The sequence below is a fragment of the Streptopelia decaocto genome (assembly GCF_964273445.1).
Source record: "Streptopelia decaocto genome assembly, chromosome: 3".
In the NCBI taxonomy this organism is placed as follows: Eukaryota; Metazoa; Chordata; class Aves; order Columbiformes; family Columbidae; genus Streptopelia; species Streptopelia decaocto.
In genome coordinates this window covers 1,171,978-1,186,613 of record NC_138656.1, presented here as the reverse complement: position 1 = coordinate 1,186,613, position 14,636 = coordinate 1,171,978, and the positions used below count along the sequence as shown (strand labels likewise).

The 14,636-nt window shown below is 53.2% G+C and overlaps 3 protein-coding genes across 5 annotated transcripts in view; 2 read left to right on the top strand and 1 right to left on the bottom strand.

Annotated features, from left to right (window-relative positions):
• PSME4 (proteasome activator subunit 4) overlaps window positions 1-4,010 on the top strand; it is a 47,025-nt gene extending 43,015 nt beyond the window's left edge. For all 3 annotated transcript variants that reach the window (XM_082047785.1, XM_082047786.1, XM_082047787.1), the window contains 4 exons: window positions 24-186; window positions 1,196-1,329; window positions 2,264-2,398; window positions 2,508-4,010. In XM_082047785.1, coding sequence (XP_081903911.1) covers window positions 24-186; window positions 1,196-1,329; window positions 2,264-2,398 — 432 coding nt within the window. In that variant the 3' untranslated portion in view covers window positions 2,508-4,010. The remainder of the gene's footprint in view (window positions 1-23; window positions 187-1,195; window positions 1,330-2,263; window positions 2,399-2,507) is intronic.
• A 2,599-nt stretch (window positions 4,011-6,609) lies between these two features.
• GPR75 (G protein-coupled receptor 75) lies at window positions 6,610-8,224 on the top strand. The gene has a single exon (XM_082049496.1). It carries the CDS (start codon window positions 6,627-6,629, stop codon window positions 8,196-8,198), a length of 1,572 nt encoding a protein of 523 aa, XP_081905622.1. The 5' UTR covers window positions 6,610-6,626; the 3' UTR covers window positions 8,199-8,224.
• A 2,213-nt stretch (window positions 8,225-10,437) lies between these two features.
• LOC309438305 (toll-like receptor 2) lies at window positions 10,438-14,049 on the bottom strand. The gene is made up of 2 exons (XM_082049490.1): window positions 13,941-14,049; window positions 10,438-13,043 (listed from the first exon to the last, which is right to left on the bottom strand). The coding sequence occupies exons 1-2, from the start codon at window positions 14,033-14,035 to the stop codon at window positions 10,466-10,468; spliced, it is 2,673 nt and encodes an 890-aa protein (XP_081905616.1). The 5' UTR covers window positions 14,036-14,049; the 3' UTR covers window positions 10,438-10,465.
• Window positions 14,050-14,636: the final 587 nt, after the last annotated feature.

Sequence of the window (14,636 nt, the reverse complement as noted above, 5' to 3'; positions counted from 1 at the left end):
TGGTGCGTGCCGTGTGTGCCCAGGTGCGGGAGATGGCGGCGACCACGCTGAGCGGGCTCCTGCAGTGCAGCTTCCTGGCCATGGACGCGCCCATGCAGACCCACTTCGAACAGCTCTGCAAGATGAGCCTGCCCAAGAAGAGGAAGCGCGACCTGGGCTCTGCCGTGGATACCATTCCTTCTGGTGGTAAGGAAATGGCTTCGGAGACTAAAACCCTGGGTGTTGGTAGCAGGTTAGCAAGGAGTATTTTGTGCTACACCTAAATGTTTATTCTGCAAGCGCTCTGAATGGAATAGGATTTGTTCTGTGGTCAAGCAGTGTTTAGAAAATGAACATAGACCCAGAGAAACATCGGGCCTGTTGCCCACGCAAAGGTTTTTCTCCCTAAGCATTTATAAACCTTAATGGCAAAGGACTTGTCCTGATGTACATGATTGTTCGTGTATGTAGTGCAGATCCTAATCCTTGTTAAGTGCTTCGAGAATTTAATTTACAGAGTAAATCACAGAATCACAGAACGTTAGGGATTAGAAGGGACCTCAAAAGATCATGAATAAGAATACACTACTACAGAAAAAAAAAAAAGCTTTTTTTATTATGTATTTCCATGTTGAACTAGTTTATTACTTTCCTTTGACCCAGAAGGGCTGGATTTCCATATTGTCAGATAGTTTGGTATTTGAGAAAACATTCTCCATGCAGAAATAGGAAACAGTGGAGATGTAGTTCGTGAGCTGTTCACCAAGACAAATATTCTTAGAGAAGGAAGCTCATTTGAAAGGTTCATAAAGTATACAGCAGGTTATTTTTTTTACGTATTCTTGCATTAGAAATGAAAAATAGAAATCACTGCATTAATTTATGATTCTGTGTAAGAAAGCAAAAGCAATTTGGAGATCCATACACTCGTGCGAATTAATTTGACTATAGGGTCTGTAGAAGGTAGAGCTCTCCCTACCCTGGCAGAGCTGGTTAGTTGGTTGGTTTTAATTCAGGGTCAAAACTCAATATTAGGATCAGTACGTTATCCTAATTAGATCACCTCTTTTAGTATATAGATTCATCAGTCACTCCCATCAGTTAAAATAGCCGTGTTTTCCCTGGGAACCAGTTTGAATTTTGGCTGTGTGGTGCAGCAACGTCTCAGACGAGGTCGTTGACCCCGCAAATGTCAATGAACGTCGTGTAATTGCAGATCTGGTGAAGCGCCACGCGGGTGTGCTGGGGCTCAGCGCCTGCATCCTGTCCAGCCCCTACGACGTCCCCACCTGGATGCCACAGCTCCTCATGGACCTCAGCGCCCACCTCAACGACCCGCAGCCCATCGAGGTAAAAACACTCACAGCACATCTACAATACGCTCGACTCGGTTCCCCTTTCCTAGAAATAAATAGCAAGCTATTAAGAAACTTGCTGCTTTTTATTAAATGGTTCCACGTACAGTTTAAGTCACAGACTGTTTTGAAGTATTTTGTGTGGTAGTTCTGTTCTTGCTTGCAAATTTAAAGCATAAACGGAAAGCTGCAACAATTATACCATTAAAAATGTCACTTTTGTGCACGCCATTCTAGAAAATACCAACCTGAACCAAAAAATCACTCATTTTTAAAACAAGGTTTTATAAGCAGCCCTAGAAACAAGCTTTTAATTCAAATAGTTGCCTTTAACTCCCTGGGTTTTTTTTTCCCCTCTGTCGGTTCAGTTTTGTTGAGCTTTGCTGTGTTAACCAGAGCAGTGAGCTTCTGGCTCAAGAATTCCTTACATGTACAAACATTTGGCTATGGTGTGCTGGACTGAATCAAGGAAATGAACCGATTGCACTTCTCTTTTGTTAATATGATAATAATCTGAAGTATTTTTATATCAGAAGATAGTTTTCCTCTGATTTGTTTCTTGTATGCACTTTACGTGCACTATTCCTCGCTCTTTGAGACTCAAACCATCTGTTTGAAATAAGGAAAAGGAAGAGGGGGAAAGCATTGCACTTACACTTTATAAGAATCTATTAACTCTTTCACACTCAAATTGTAGGTCAAAGGATCCTTTTTATAAGAATGTTGCAGTCCTGACACTGGTCAAAAGCCTTTAACTAGACCTGTAAAACTCAGAACACTGGGGAACTGGGCTGAATTCTGCAGAACCTTTGTAACTGCTCAAACACTACGCTCTACTCAGCAATACTTTTATTATATTCAGCATTTATTTTGCCACGGAACTTAAATCCATAAGCGATAGAGATCAATACTGCTTGTCTGCCGTGCAGATGACTGTGAAAAAGACGCTGTCGAATTTCCGGAGGACCCACCACGACAACTGGCAGGAGCACAAACAGCAGTTCACGGACGACCAGCTGCTCGTGCTCACCGACCTCTTGGTGTCCCCCTGCTACTATGCATAGGTAGGTAAGATGATTTGGTTTGACATCCATTGACACCAACATTGGGCTTAGGAAATCCCTACACCACGAGGCAATAATTGATTTTGAATTCTGTCTTCTTTCTTTTCAGGTTTCCCCTGGAAAAACAAGGCTGTAGGAACACTTCTGCACAATAAAGGAAGCTCAAAGAGATTTATCGCGTAGAAAACTTTGCATTGGAAATACCGATGCCTAATCAAAACCACTTTTAAATACAAACTTAAAGACCTGGTTCTATTCAAAAAGAACTTCACCTCCCCGGGGAGCAGCCGTGGGTTTGTCACGAGCCCTTGTCCCTGGCCTGTACCACACACCACTCTCGTTCCTGCTTTCACGCACACCGCGACTTACCCTGCACATTCCTCACCCTCTTTTCCTGCCCCTCCTTCCCAGCTGTTCCGACATCAGTGTGCAGCCCCAAGCGTGCTGCACACCAGAATGTTCTCGGTGAAGCTCTCCCGTTCTGCCGATGCAGCTCCTCGCCTGGTCAGCGTGCGGCACCAGGAACCTCTCTCAGAGTTTATTTTTCAGTACTTGGATCTGAGCGCCCGTCGGGCTCTGTATCATTCAGTCCAGCTCAGGGCAGGGTTGCCTTTTTGTATCTTCCTCATCAAATGTAAATAGCTGCTGATCGCTGGGCAGGACGAAGCGCGGGGAGGGAAAGCTCTTGCTGCCTGGCCAGGTCTTCATAGCTTGACCACGCGTGGAATCAAAAATCTCTGATTATCTGCGTATTTTTAAGGGTGAAAGACTATGGGTGTTTCCACATAATTAGAGCCCACAGCTATCAAATTATGGACTGTCGAGTGATGGTTGAATTCACGGAATGAAACGTATGCACAAGTGTGGAAAGGCACGGAGTGGCTGACTCTTTAACAGCACGTTCTCATGCAGGCTGGCGCTGTTTGAAGGTTGTGGAAGCTCTGCGTTGTTTTGCCTGCAGCTTTGTTCAGAGACTGGTATCTATTGGCTATTTAATGACATGTTTAATATGTGTTACATAGTTGTAAAAGACTGTATAAATTGTAGAGGCATTGCATTGACGAAACATTGTACAGTTTGCAACCTTTTACATAACACCATTGTGAGATTAATTTGTAAAGATTCATACTTAGATGTTAATACAGTAGTAGTTCTGGCTTTTGTATCAAATCAAATGCCATGATTAGTTTTTTAAATTATTTTTCTTTAACAGAATATCTCTCTGTGTCCGAAAGGCGAAAGTTTTGTTTTGGTTTTCTTGTATCTCATTATTACTATGTCTCCTTCAGATTTTAACGCGACACTTGTGGCCGTCTCTAAAGGCTGACGTCACATATTCCGGTGTGATTAGCTCATAGGATGTGAGGTACATTGGAATAACCCAGCAAGCGGTGTGTGTTTCGAGTTTCCACGCGATCCTGCAGGAGCACTGACCCCCGGGAGCGCCGTAGGTGCCGAGCGTGAGCCATTCCAAGCACAGCCATGTCCCGCCGCGGTATGTAACCAGTGGCAGCGCACACGTGGAACCACTCTATAGCCTAGTGCCAAAATTATTATTTCAATTGTGTACGTAGTTTAAGACCCAATAAATGGACTGTTTGTAACATCTGCATTTTTTGGGTGTTTCTAAAGCGGGGATTTCTTGTTTTGAGAACATCACTCAGGGTGCTTTACTGTGCTTTTGGTATGAGGCATCTATTTGAGGGATTTGGCAGCGAGTTAAGGCAGCACTGAGGATTAATTAAAGATGTAGTTCTAATGGTTGGGAAACTACCTTTTATATTTACATAAAAATATCTTGTACCTGGTTAGACTTGTCAAAAACTTTATTAACTTCTGAGAAGTACACTTAAAGTTGCAAAAACTAGTTTGAAGTTTGATTTTTGCTGACAGAATTAAAGAAAAAAGAACTTAATGGCAAGCGTTTGCTGCGAAGAATCATCTTCAAAGGATGTGTTGGCTGGTTACCTGATGGAGCTGATATTGTACGTGCTGTTTTGCCTACACTAAGAGCAGCTACTTATAGGATCCAGTATTAGTTTCCTATGCTGATATTGTATGTGCTGTTTTGCCTACACTAAGGGCAGCTACTAATAGGATCCAGTATTAGTTTCCTGTGCTGAGAAGGTAGGAATTTTAAGTTTTTCATCAAATACTTGATGGCTACTTGTGTGGTAAATATCATCAAAACTTGACACTGTTGTAGAAAAACATCTTGGGAACACAATTTCTCCTTATGCAGTAGGAACTCCAAGACTGAACAGTATTTGAGAAGCTTGATGGTACTTCAGAGCACTGGGGTTTTTAATTAATTAAAGGAAAGGCTTGAGAGTGCTGCAAAGAAAGAGTTAACATCCTAGGGCCTTGTGCTGCACAAGTTGTTGCGGTTGTTATTCTTGCTTTACAAAACTGAGACTAATTTCTTCCCCCGCTCCCCTCCTGCCCCAAACTCAGGCTGTTGTTCAGAACAGGGGCAGGTGCTGTGCCAAGGGGGTTGTGCAGCTTTGTGTTCCCATGGCGATCTGGTCTGTCTCAGCTCATCCCCTCGCTCCTGTGCTGCTGCGTGCAGACAAACCCAAAGGGCTTTGCGGAGAAGATGCAGCGCGCAAAACTCTGCCTTAAATGTTGCAGATTGTCAGGTTTTGGCCTGGGGCAGGTGGTTGGGACCTCAAAGGCCCGAGTGCTGGGCTGTTGCCTTGGTACCTCTCCATTGGGAGAGACGGGAGAAACTGTAGGAAACAAGGGATTAAAGCCCAAGTCCGTGCTGCTCCAGCGCTTTGCGCGGTGCAGGTTGGTGCAGCAGCAACGGGGGTTGGCACAACTGCAAAGGGGGGTTGTGACTGTCAGTCGCGGGCTGTGTCCTCAGCGAGGGACTCGGTGCCGTGTGTCTGTCAGTACTGTCCGTGTGTCCTCAGCGAGGGTCTCAGTGCCGTGTGTCTGTCCATGTGTCCTCAGCGAGGGCCTCAGTGCCGTGTGTCTGCGTTGTCCGTGTGTCCTTACCGAGGGCCTCAGTGCCGTGTGTCTGTCCGTGTGTCCTTACCGAGGGCCTCAGTGCCGTGTGTCTGCGTTGTCCGTGTGTCCTTACCGAGGGCCTCAGTGCCGTGTGTCTGTCCGTGTGTCCTTACCGAGGGCCTCAGTGCCGTGTGTCTGCGTTGTCCGTGTGTCCTTACCGAGGGCCTCAGTGCCGTGTGTCTGTCCGTGTGTCCTTACCGAGGGCCTCAGTGCCGTGTGTCTGCGTTGTCCGTGTGTCCTTACCGAGGGCCTCAGTGCCGTGTGTCTGTCTATGTGCCTGTCCGTGTGCCCTTACCGAGGGCCTCAGTGCCGTGTGTCTGTCCATGTGCCTGTCCGTGTGTCCTTACCGAGGGCCTCAGTGCCGTGTGTCTGTCCATGTGCCTGTCCGTGTGTCCTTACCGAGGGCCTCAGTGCCGTGTGTCTGTCCATGTGCCTGTCCGTGTGTCCTTACCGAGGGTCTCAGTGCCGTGTGTCTGTCAGTACTGTCCGTGTGTCCTTACCGAGGGTCTCAGTGCCGTGTGTCTGTCAGTACTGTCCGTGTGTCCTTACCGAGGGTCTCAGTGCCGTGTGTCTGTCCGTGTGTTCTCACTGAGGGTCTCAGTGCCGTGTGTCTGTCCGTGTGTCCTTACCGAGGCCCTCAGTGCCGTGTGTCTGTCAGTACTGTCCGTGTGTCCTTACCGAGGCCCTCAGTGCCGTGTGTCTGTCCGTGTGTCCTTACCGAGGGTCTCAGTGCCGAGTGTCTGTCAGTACTGTCCGTGTGTCCTTACTGAGGGTCTCAGTGCCGTGTGTCTGTCCGTGTGCCCTCACCGAGGGTCTCGGTGCCGTGTGTCGTGTGTCCGCGCTGCCCGTGTGTCCGCGCTGCCCGTGTGTCCGCGCTGCCCGTGTGTCCGCGCTGCCCGTGTGTCCGCGCTGCCCGTGTGTCCCTGCCCACGCCGTTTCTCCGCAGCTCTCTCCCGGCGGCCGCACCAGCGCTCCCGGGGGCTGCAGCCCCGTCCCTGCGGCCGCGCAGCCGGGGCCCGGGCCCCGCAGCCCCGCAGCGGCCCGGGCTGGATCGGCCCTTTTCCGCCGCGCAGCCCGGAGCGGGCGGAGGCCGGAGCGGCCGGGCCGGGCGCCATGGCGGGCGGGCGGCGCCAGGCGGGGCAGCCCCGCGGGCCCGTACGTGCTGCCCGCCCCCGGCTGGGCCCGCCCCGGCCGCGGCCGCGCTGAGCGGGCGGGGATGGAGGCGGCGGGGCGGCTGCCGGCGGGGGGCGAGGAGGAGCCCCCCGGGCCCTCGCTGCTGCCGCCGGCCGGGAACGGGAGCGGCAGCGCGGAGCTGCGCTCGGGGACGCACGGAGCCACCGTGGCGGCCTGCGCCTCCCTGCTGGCGCCCGTCTTCTGCCTGGGCTCCTACGGCAACCTCATCGTGCTGCTGTCCTTCTTCGACCCGGCCCTCAGGAAATTCAGGACCAACTTCGACTTCATGATCCTCAACCTCTCCTTCTGCGACCTCTTCATCTGCGGGGTGGCCGCCCCCATGTTCGCCTTCATCCTCTTCTTCGGCTCGGCCCGCGACATCCCGGGCGCCTTCTGCTTCACCTTCCACCTCACCAGCTCCGGCTTCATCATCATGTCTCTCAAGACGGTGGCGGTGATCGCGCTGCACCGGCTGCGCATGGTGCTGGGGAGGCAGCCGCACCGCGCCGCCTCCTTCCCCTGCACGCTGCTGCTCACGCTGCTCCTCTGGGCCACCAGCTTCACCCTGGCCACCCTGGCCACCCTCCGGACCCGCAGCTCGCGCCTCTGCCTGCCCATGGCCAGCTTGGCCGGCGGCGAGGGCAAGATCATCCTCTACCTCTACGTCACCGACTTCATCTGCTGCGTGGCCGTGGTGTCCGTCTCCTACGTGATGATCGCGCAGGCCCTGCGCAGGAACGCCCGGGCCAGGCGCCGCCCGCCCGTGGTGGCCGTGGGCGCCTCCAGACCGCAGCCCTTCGCGGCGCCCGGCGAGGCCGTGCCCGCCCTGTACCGGAGCCAGAGCTGCGGGAAGGCGCCGCACGGCCACGCCAAGCGCCCCGGCCCCGCGCCGCCCGCCGCGCAGCTCCAGCTCGTGTCGGCCGTCAACCTGTCCGCAGGCAAGGACTCCAGGGCCGTGGTGACGTGCGTGGTCATCGTGCTCTCCGTGCTGGTTTGCTGCCTGCCCCTGGGCATCTCCTTGGTGCAGGACGTGCTGTGCCGCAGCGGCGGCTTTGTTCTCTACCAGTTCGAGCTCTGTGGGTTTACCCTCATCTTTTTCAAATCTGGATTAAATCCTTTTATCTATTCCCGCAACAGCGCCGGACTTCGGCGACGGGTCCTCTGGTGCCTGCAGTACGTGGCCCTCGTCTTTTTCTGCTGCAAGCAGAAGACGAGGCTGCGGGCCATGGGCAAAGGCAGCTTGGAAGTCAACAGGAACAAGTCGTCCCACCACGAGACCAATTCAGCTTACATGTTGTCTCCAAAACCTCAGAAGAAGCTGGTGGAGCAAGGCTGTGGCCTGAGTCACTCCAAGGAGAGCGTGCTGAGCCCCAAGGCGTCCGTGGGGCAGCAGCACTACGCGCAGAGCAGCTCGACCCCCATGAACACCCGCATCGAGCCCTATTACAGCATCTACAACAGCAGCCCCTCCCAGGAGCTCAGCACCCCCAACAGCCTGCAGCCCGGGAACTCCACCTTCGGCTTTGCCAAGTCCTACATCGCCATGCACTACCACACCACCGGCGAGCTGGGCCGCCAGCGCCTCGCCGGGCCCATCCCGGCGCCCTCCGTGTGACCGCGCACGCGTGGCCGCTCCAGCGCGTCCCCTGCGCTGGGCGACAACTCTGAACCCAGCCATGCGCAACTGCTGCCGGGTTAAAAAACACCGCTGAGGTCAATATCCAGCTCTTTGCATTTGAAGCGAACGCTGGGATATTCTTGAATTTCTTTGGCACGTCAAAAACGGTGGTGTTTTCAGTTTGTATTTAGAATTGTTACGTGAGGATGTTTTTATTGCTAAATTTTGCTGCTGGACAAGTAAAAACCAGTAAGCGCTATGAGGCAGAGTATCGCGGAGAACGACCTGAGGTTCTGCAACAAGTATTACCTGTTAAATTGCGTATTTGCCGTGTTTCCGAGAAGGGAGAATTAGGAGGATGGTTGGTATTACAACGCTTACGTTTAACCTCTTTGATTGCAGAGGCTGAACGAATCGCTGGTAGCAATAACAAAAGGCCCTTTTGTTTGCAGGGTGAAATGCTGGTTCTGTTGAGGTAAATGGCGACACTTGCATGAGCTTGAGCCGAGGTCGAGGATTTCAGCCCTGGCTTCCTAAGCTGGACAAAGCGTTTTACAAAGTGTTGTGGTGCCACTTCTGAGAAGCGTCCTGGCGCTCTCGTGAGCCTCTGAAATAAACGTGTTCATTTCCAGTGTGCATTTCAGCATCGATGGCGTTATACATCCAAAAATCATGTGTTTGGAGAAGTATTTGACATCTGGTAGAAATAACTGTGCAATACCTAACCGTGGGTCGGACCCGAGGATAACGATGAGTATTGCAATGTTATAGCACCGATACACTATTAGTAGCGTGGTCACCTCTGGAATGTTCTGATTTGTGAACCGTTACGCAAAGAGGAGCGTCCTGGTTGCTTTTCCCTGTGTGAATGGTATAAAGCAGGATGGGGTTCGGCCGCGATGTCCCTGACAGGCAGAACTGAGCTCTGACGGTTTTAAACGACCGCCTAACGAGACCACTACAAGGTTTTGAGCTTTTCTTAAGAAGCCCAACATCACTTTGATTTAAAGATTAATAACCTGGTTACTTACGAACTTCATCTGTTGGTCTACGCCGTGAGCAAATAACACAAGTTAAATATGTTTTTTATAAATCCGACCGTTTGTGTTGTGTCATGTGTTGTGGGAATTGCTTATGAAACGGAAGCGTTTACATTCCTGACAGTTGTTGCTGTGAGAGGCCACATCTTTTCAAATTAATTTTAATTAATTTTGAATAACCCAAGACCGCTTTCTTGCAATAAAATGGATGTGAACAACTTTCTAATACAAACGTGTAACTGAAATTATTTCCACAAGTCTTTTTGTTCTCTGCGCAGATGTTTTTCCCTATAAATGAGTTACACGGTTCTAGTTTGGAAGGAAAAATACGTGACATTTTGTCTCGACCTGGATGTTCTGGGCAGTAATTACAGTTTCAATTACTTGGTTCTGTGGGGCAGAACCAACAGCAGCTGCGAGGCGGAGGGATGGGAGGATGTGCATTAAAACTGGTTTTAACAGCAAGCGGTTCTAGTTCTGGGGTTTGCCGCGTGTGGGTACGACTCCCGCTGTGCTTTTGGTGCGAATCGCCTGAGTTTCAGCACACGGGAGAGGATTAAATCCCTCACACCTTGTTCACAAAAGTAATTTGCTTCGAGCATTTCTGCGGGAGCAGCTTTGGGGTGGGAGGGGGTTTTGTTGCCTTTATGTGACGTATCAAACTCGCTCCAATTCATTAACGTCAGCGGCTGACACAGCCAGCTGGCTCTTTCTTTATTGTCTAGTTGTTCAGTTTAATCTGCAATTAGGAAACATTTTAGTCTGATTTCCCCCACCAGTTACTTAAACGCAGCGATGCGGCCGCGTGGATTTGCAATTGCATCCCTTCGGCAAGTCGGTCTTTAACCTTTTCTCACTAAGCCTGGCTGTTGTCGTAGGTTGTGCTTTACGCGTACACCAGAACCAGAACTACACCCTCACCTTGGAGCGACGGCGCTTTTCGCTGCCATCCCCTCAAACCGAGAGCGGGGACGCACGGTGTGACCTGAGCTGTTCTTCCTTTCAGGTGACATCCACAGCGTTTCAAGGAACAGCTGCAGGAAGAAAAATGATGTTAGTGAGTGCTGCGGGCTCAGCCCTTGGGATAACAGGTTATTTATCAGAGGGAATAACGCGCAGGCCGCAAACGGCTCCGGCCGCCCGGCACGCAGCAGCAGGTAAGCACAGAAACGCTTTTATTTGACCGCGGAGCTCCCAAGCGCGACCTTTGCGTTGTCCCGTCTCTCAGTCCATCTCGTAGGCGTCCCGAGCGGACCCGTTTTCCGCTCGCACCAGCGGCTCGTTGGTTGTTTTCAAGACGGCTTCCAGCTGGCGCCAGAACAGCTTCTGCTTGTGCTCCTGGGGGCTCCACCTGAGGTAGGTTTTCCTCTTGAGCAGCTTCCTGAGCTTGCTGAACCTCTGCGGGACGCTGTCGGCCGGCAGCTCCTCCAGCACGATCATGATGAGGGAATCCTGGTTTTCGTTCAGGACGCGGTGCTCGGCGAAGTACAGCTCGTACTGACACCAGCAGCTGTTCACAAAGCTGGGAGAGAGAACAAAAAGCACCTTATGGCTGTTCTCGATGCAGTAAAAAATGTTCCCGAGCACAGGGTGCCCCGGTTTGAAGTCCCTCTCGTGGTAACATATCCTGAATCCGTCGGCTTCCAGCTTCTCCAGCAGATACTCCTTGGTCCAGCCGGCGTCTTGCTCGCTGTACGAAACGAAGGCGTCGAAGAGCTTGTTCTCGGGCCGCTTCTCGTACTGCCGGCGCTTGGCCATGCACCAGTACCAGCCCATGCGGACGTACCAGAGGCCGTGGAAGCGCCGGCAGAGCGCGGCGAGCAGCAGCGCCAGCAGCGCGGCCGCGCCGGCCGTGACCCCCAGCTGCAGGCCCAGCGAGCAGCGCAGCAGCGTCAGGTCGCTGCGCTCCACCAGCCGGCCCCGGCGGCGCGGGGGGAAGCTGCAGCGCAGCGCCTCGCGGCCCCGGATCCGCAGCCCGGGGCGCCGCATGTACACGTTCACAAACCAGTACAGGTCGCAGTTGCAGAAGAAATGCTTGCCTTGGACGGTTAAGACGCTCAGGCTCGTCAGCGGGCCGAAAGTGTCCTCCACGATGGTGGTGATGGCGTTGTGGCTGATGTCCAACTCGAGCAGGGAGGCCGGGAGCGAGCCGCGCTGGAGGAACGAGATCTTGTTCCCCGATAAATTGAAGTATTTCAGCGCGGGAAGGGACTCCCCGAAGTGATCGGGGAGCTCCGCGATGAGGTTGTGGCTGCTGTCCAGGTTGGCGAGGGCAGGAAGGTGGCCGGCGGGCTCCACTCTGCTGATGAGGTTTCCAGAAACGTTCAGGTATTCGAGTTTCTCCAGGGCGCCCGTTAGCGACAACACGGTCAACTTGTTTTTACTGATGTCGCATTCCGTTAAAGTCAACGGGAAATACTCGGGATGCATATCCGTGATTTTATTGTTTTGAATATTAAATACCGTTAAGTTGGCGGCAGATTTAAAATGGGGGGGTATGATTTTAATCTCGCTGTTGCTCAGGTCGAGGTGCCGCAGGGAGGGGGGCAGCTCGGGGAGCGCAGAAATGCGGTTGCTGCTGAGATCCAAGAAGAATAACTCTTGCATTGTGCTGGCAAACCATTCGGGCAGCTCCACGATGGAGCAGTTGGACATCTGCAGGTGTTTCACGCTCCCGGGGAGGCTTTCGATGGGCGTCCCGGCCTCGTTGCTCACAAGCGAAATGGCATTGATGCGTACGCTTCCCGGGGGGTACTCTGGAGCCGCGCTGGGGGGTTCTGGGCGCACGGTGTAGATGAAGTGGTTTCCTTGAGCGTACATGTGTTCCAAGTTAGTCATTTTTTTAGCAAAGTTCCGGGGTATTTGGCTTATGTTGGTGAAGGACAAATCGATGACCTGGATGGTTGAAGGGACACACAGCGTATTCAAGCTGTTTATGGGGTTGTAGCTGATGTTTAAAAACAAAAGCTTGCTGGAAGGGAACTTGCAGAACGACGACGCGTCTAGAACGTTCATTGTTAACTTGTTGTGGCTGGCGTCGATGGAGCGCACGTTTTTCATCGGCAGAAACAGGGCGAACAGCGACAGGAGATCCATCTGCAGGCCGCTGTGACTCATGTCAAGCTCCAGGATGCTCTCCAGCCGGGCCAGGCAGCGATCCTCGTCCAGCATGGCCAGCAGCTGGTCCTCGGAGAGCGCGCGGTGCGACAGGTCCAGCCGCCCGCTCGCCGGCGCCGCGCAGGGATCTGGCTCTGGAGACAGCGCCGCGTTCCCCTCCGCGCCCCGTCTGAGCCTGGCGGGAGGGGGCTTCGGGACAGACGGACGCTCCTCGGCGGGCGCAGGAGGCTCCAGAGCAGCCTCCGAGGATCTGTCAACGTACTCATAGAGCTGCAAAACCCCCGAGGCCTCGCGAGCGGGGTTGAGCTTCAGCGGGGGCGGCAGGGCCGCTGCAGGAAGGTTCTTGTCGTTAAACGACAAGTTCACAGACAGGAGGCTGGGCAGACGCTCGAACGCGCCGGGCTCGATGTCCCGAATCTGGTTGTGGGAAAGGTCTAGAATTTCCAGCGCATCGAAACCTTCCAAGTCTCTCTTGGTTATTTTCTTGATGAGGTTATGTGAGAAATTGAGAGCTCTGGCCGTTTTGGGAGCTTGTGCCTCTGCTACAGAGGAGAGGTTTAAATAGCAGTAGGTGTAGAACGGGGAGACAGAGGCTGTGGGTGTTCGCAGAGCTGGGAGCCCCTTTGCTCTGCTGAGTAAGAAAGAAATGAAGTAGAAATGAAAGCTTCCAATCAGGGGCTTCATCCTGCAGAAAACAAATGGAAAAACCCATCGTTGTAACATGCTCTGTGTCAATAAGTACCCTTAAAAGAAGAATCCCAGTTTACTTGCAAGCACAGGAATTGTTTAATTAGTTGTAGCTATGAATTCATTTTTATCTACATTTAAAAACGTCTTGCTCCGTTATTATTTTCAAGAGGCAATGCTAAAAGATGCTGTTGGAGAATCATTTGCAAGCAAGTGCTCCTCCGTTCAGATCACTGTAGATTCATGATTTTTCAGTAGCCTGTATTTCTCTATTTTGTCTCCATTCCTCCCCCAGGTCCTGAGCAGCCTTCACAACAGCATCTTTCCCGCGCATCATCCCAAAGGCGCTTTTGACAGCGCTGCTGGGTTTTCCATCCCCGGTGCACGACCAGCGGGTGTCTGAGTGCCCGGAGCCCCCGCTGGAGCCGCAGACCCAGAGGAACGCGGCAGCAGCTCCGTGTCAACCCCTTGGCGCTTCGCTCTGCCAGGGACTGACCAGCGACCCTTTAGTTTTGCCTTTTGGAGTGAGGAAAAGGGGTAACTTTGCTTTGGGGTTGGGTGTGGGAGGCGGGAGAGGTCAGTGCCGTGCACGGCTCCCTTTGGGGCTGCCCCATGGCTGGAGGTGGCTGCCCAGCTCCTCTCTGCCCATCACCGCTTCCCTCCCTGCTCCGCATCTCGTATTTATGGCTTGAAAACTGCAGGTGAGCTCCCTTTCACCCTCACCATGCTCCCTTTTACCGCCCGCCAGACTGGGGCTGTCGAGTTTAACTGAAGAGAAGGGACCCCGAGACCCCCCGGACCGGGACCCCGGGACCCGCGTCCCCCCCAAGCACCCGCAGGAAGCCGGGGAGCGGGTCCCCCAACCCGCAGCTCCCTCCCAGCCGTCCCGTCCTACCTGCTCTCCGCGCCGCTCCCGCCGGGACCTGCGGCCGCCACCGTCGCCTCTTGTAGCCCCGGGCCCAGCGGGACCGCCCCCGGAGCCGCCCGCATCCTCCGCCCTTCCCACCCACGGAGCGGAAAGCGGCTGGTTTGGATGTGTCCGGTGGCTTCGTGCCCACGGAGCAGAAAGCGGCTGGTTTGGATGTGTCCAGTGGCTTCGTGCCCACGGAGCGGAAAGCGGCTGGTTTGGATGTGTCCGGTGGCTTCGTGCCCACCCGAGCGCCACGGGCAGCTCTGGAGGCACCGAGCGTGGCCGCAGGCTGAGATTTATTCCCGCAGCGTTTGGGGTGATTTCCTTAGGTGGGGAGGATTTTGTGTTGGGCGCTCGCGTGTGAATACGAGGTCCTGCGTGCCAGACGAGCCCCTGCCAGCTGAGCAATCAGATTTTCGTGCACTTTAGGGGAAAAAAATAACAGGGGATTTTCTCTGCGTTGCGTTTCCAGATGCGCTCTGCAGCGAGTTCGGCTCGGGATGCCGGCAGAAGGAAGTCGGCAGATTGCACAAGGTGTAGAGCGCTGCTGTCTGCTCCATTTCTTCCGGTATTGATTCTTTTTTTCCTGTGTTTTGTAACCGCCGGTGACTGGAAACTCTTGCAGCAGCCCAGCCGCTCCCCTGCCTCGGCCTGGGGGGCTGGAACCCCCAGGTTGTTTGT

Coding starts and splice junctions, on each gene's coding strand:
- LOC309438305 (XM_082049490.1), bottom strand. CDS start 14,035: ATGCGGGCGGCTCCGGGGGCGGTCCCGCTGGGCCCGGGGCTACAAGAG. Junction 13,044..13,940: donor GGGAGCGGCGCGGAGAGCAG/GTAGGACGGGAC, acceptor TGTTTTCTGCAG/GATGAAGCCCCTGATTGGAA.
- GPR75 (XM_082049496.1), top strand. CDS start 6,627: ATGGAGGCGGCGGGGCGGCTGCCGGCGGGGGGCGAGGAGGAGCCCCCC.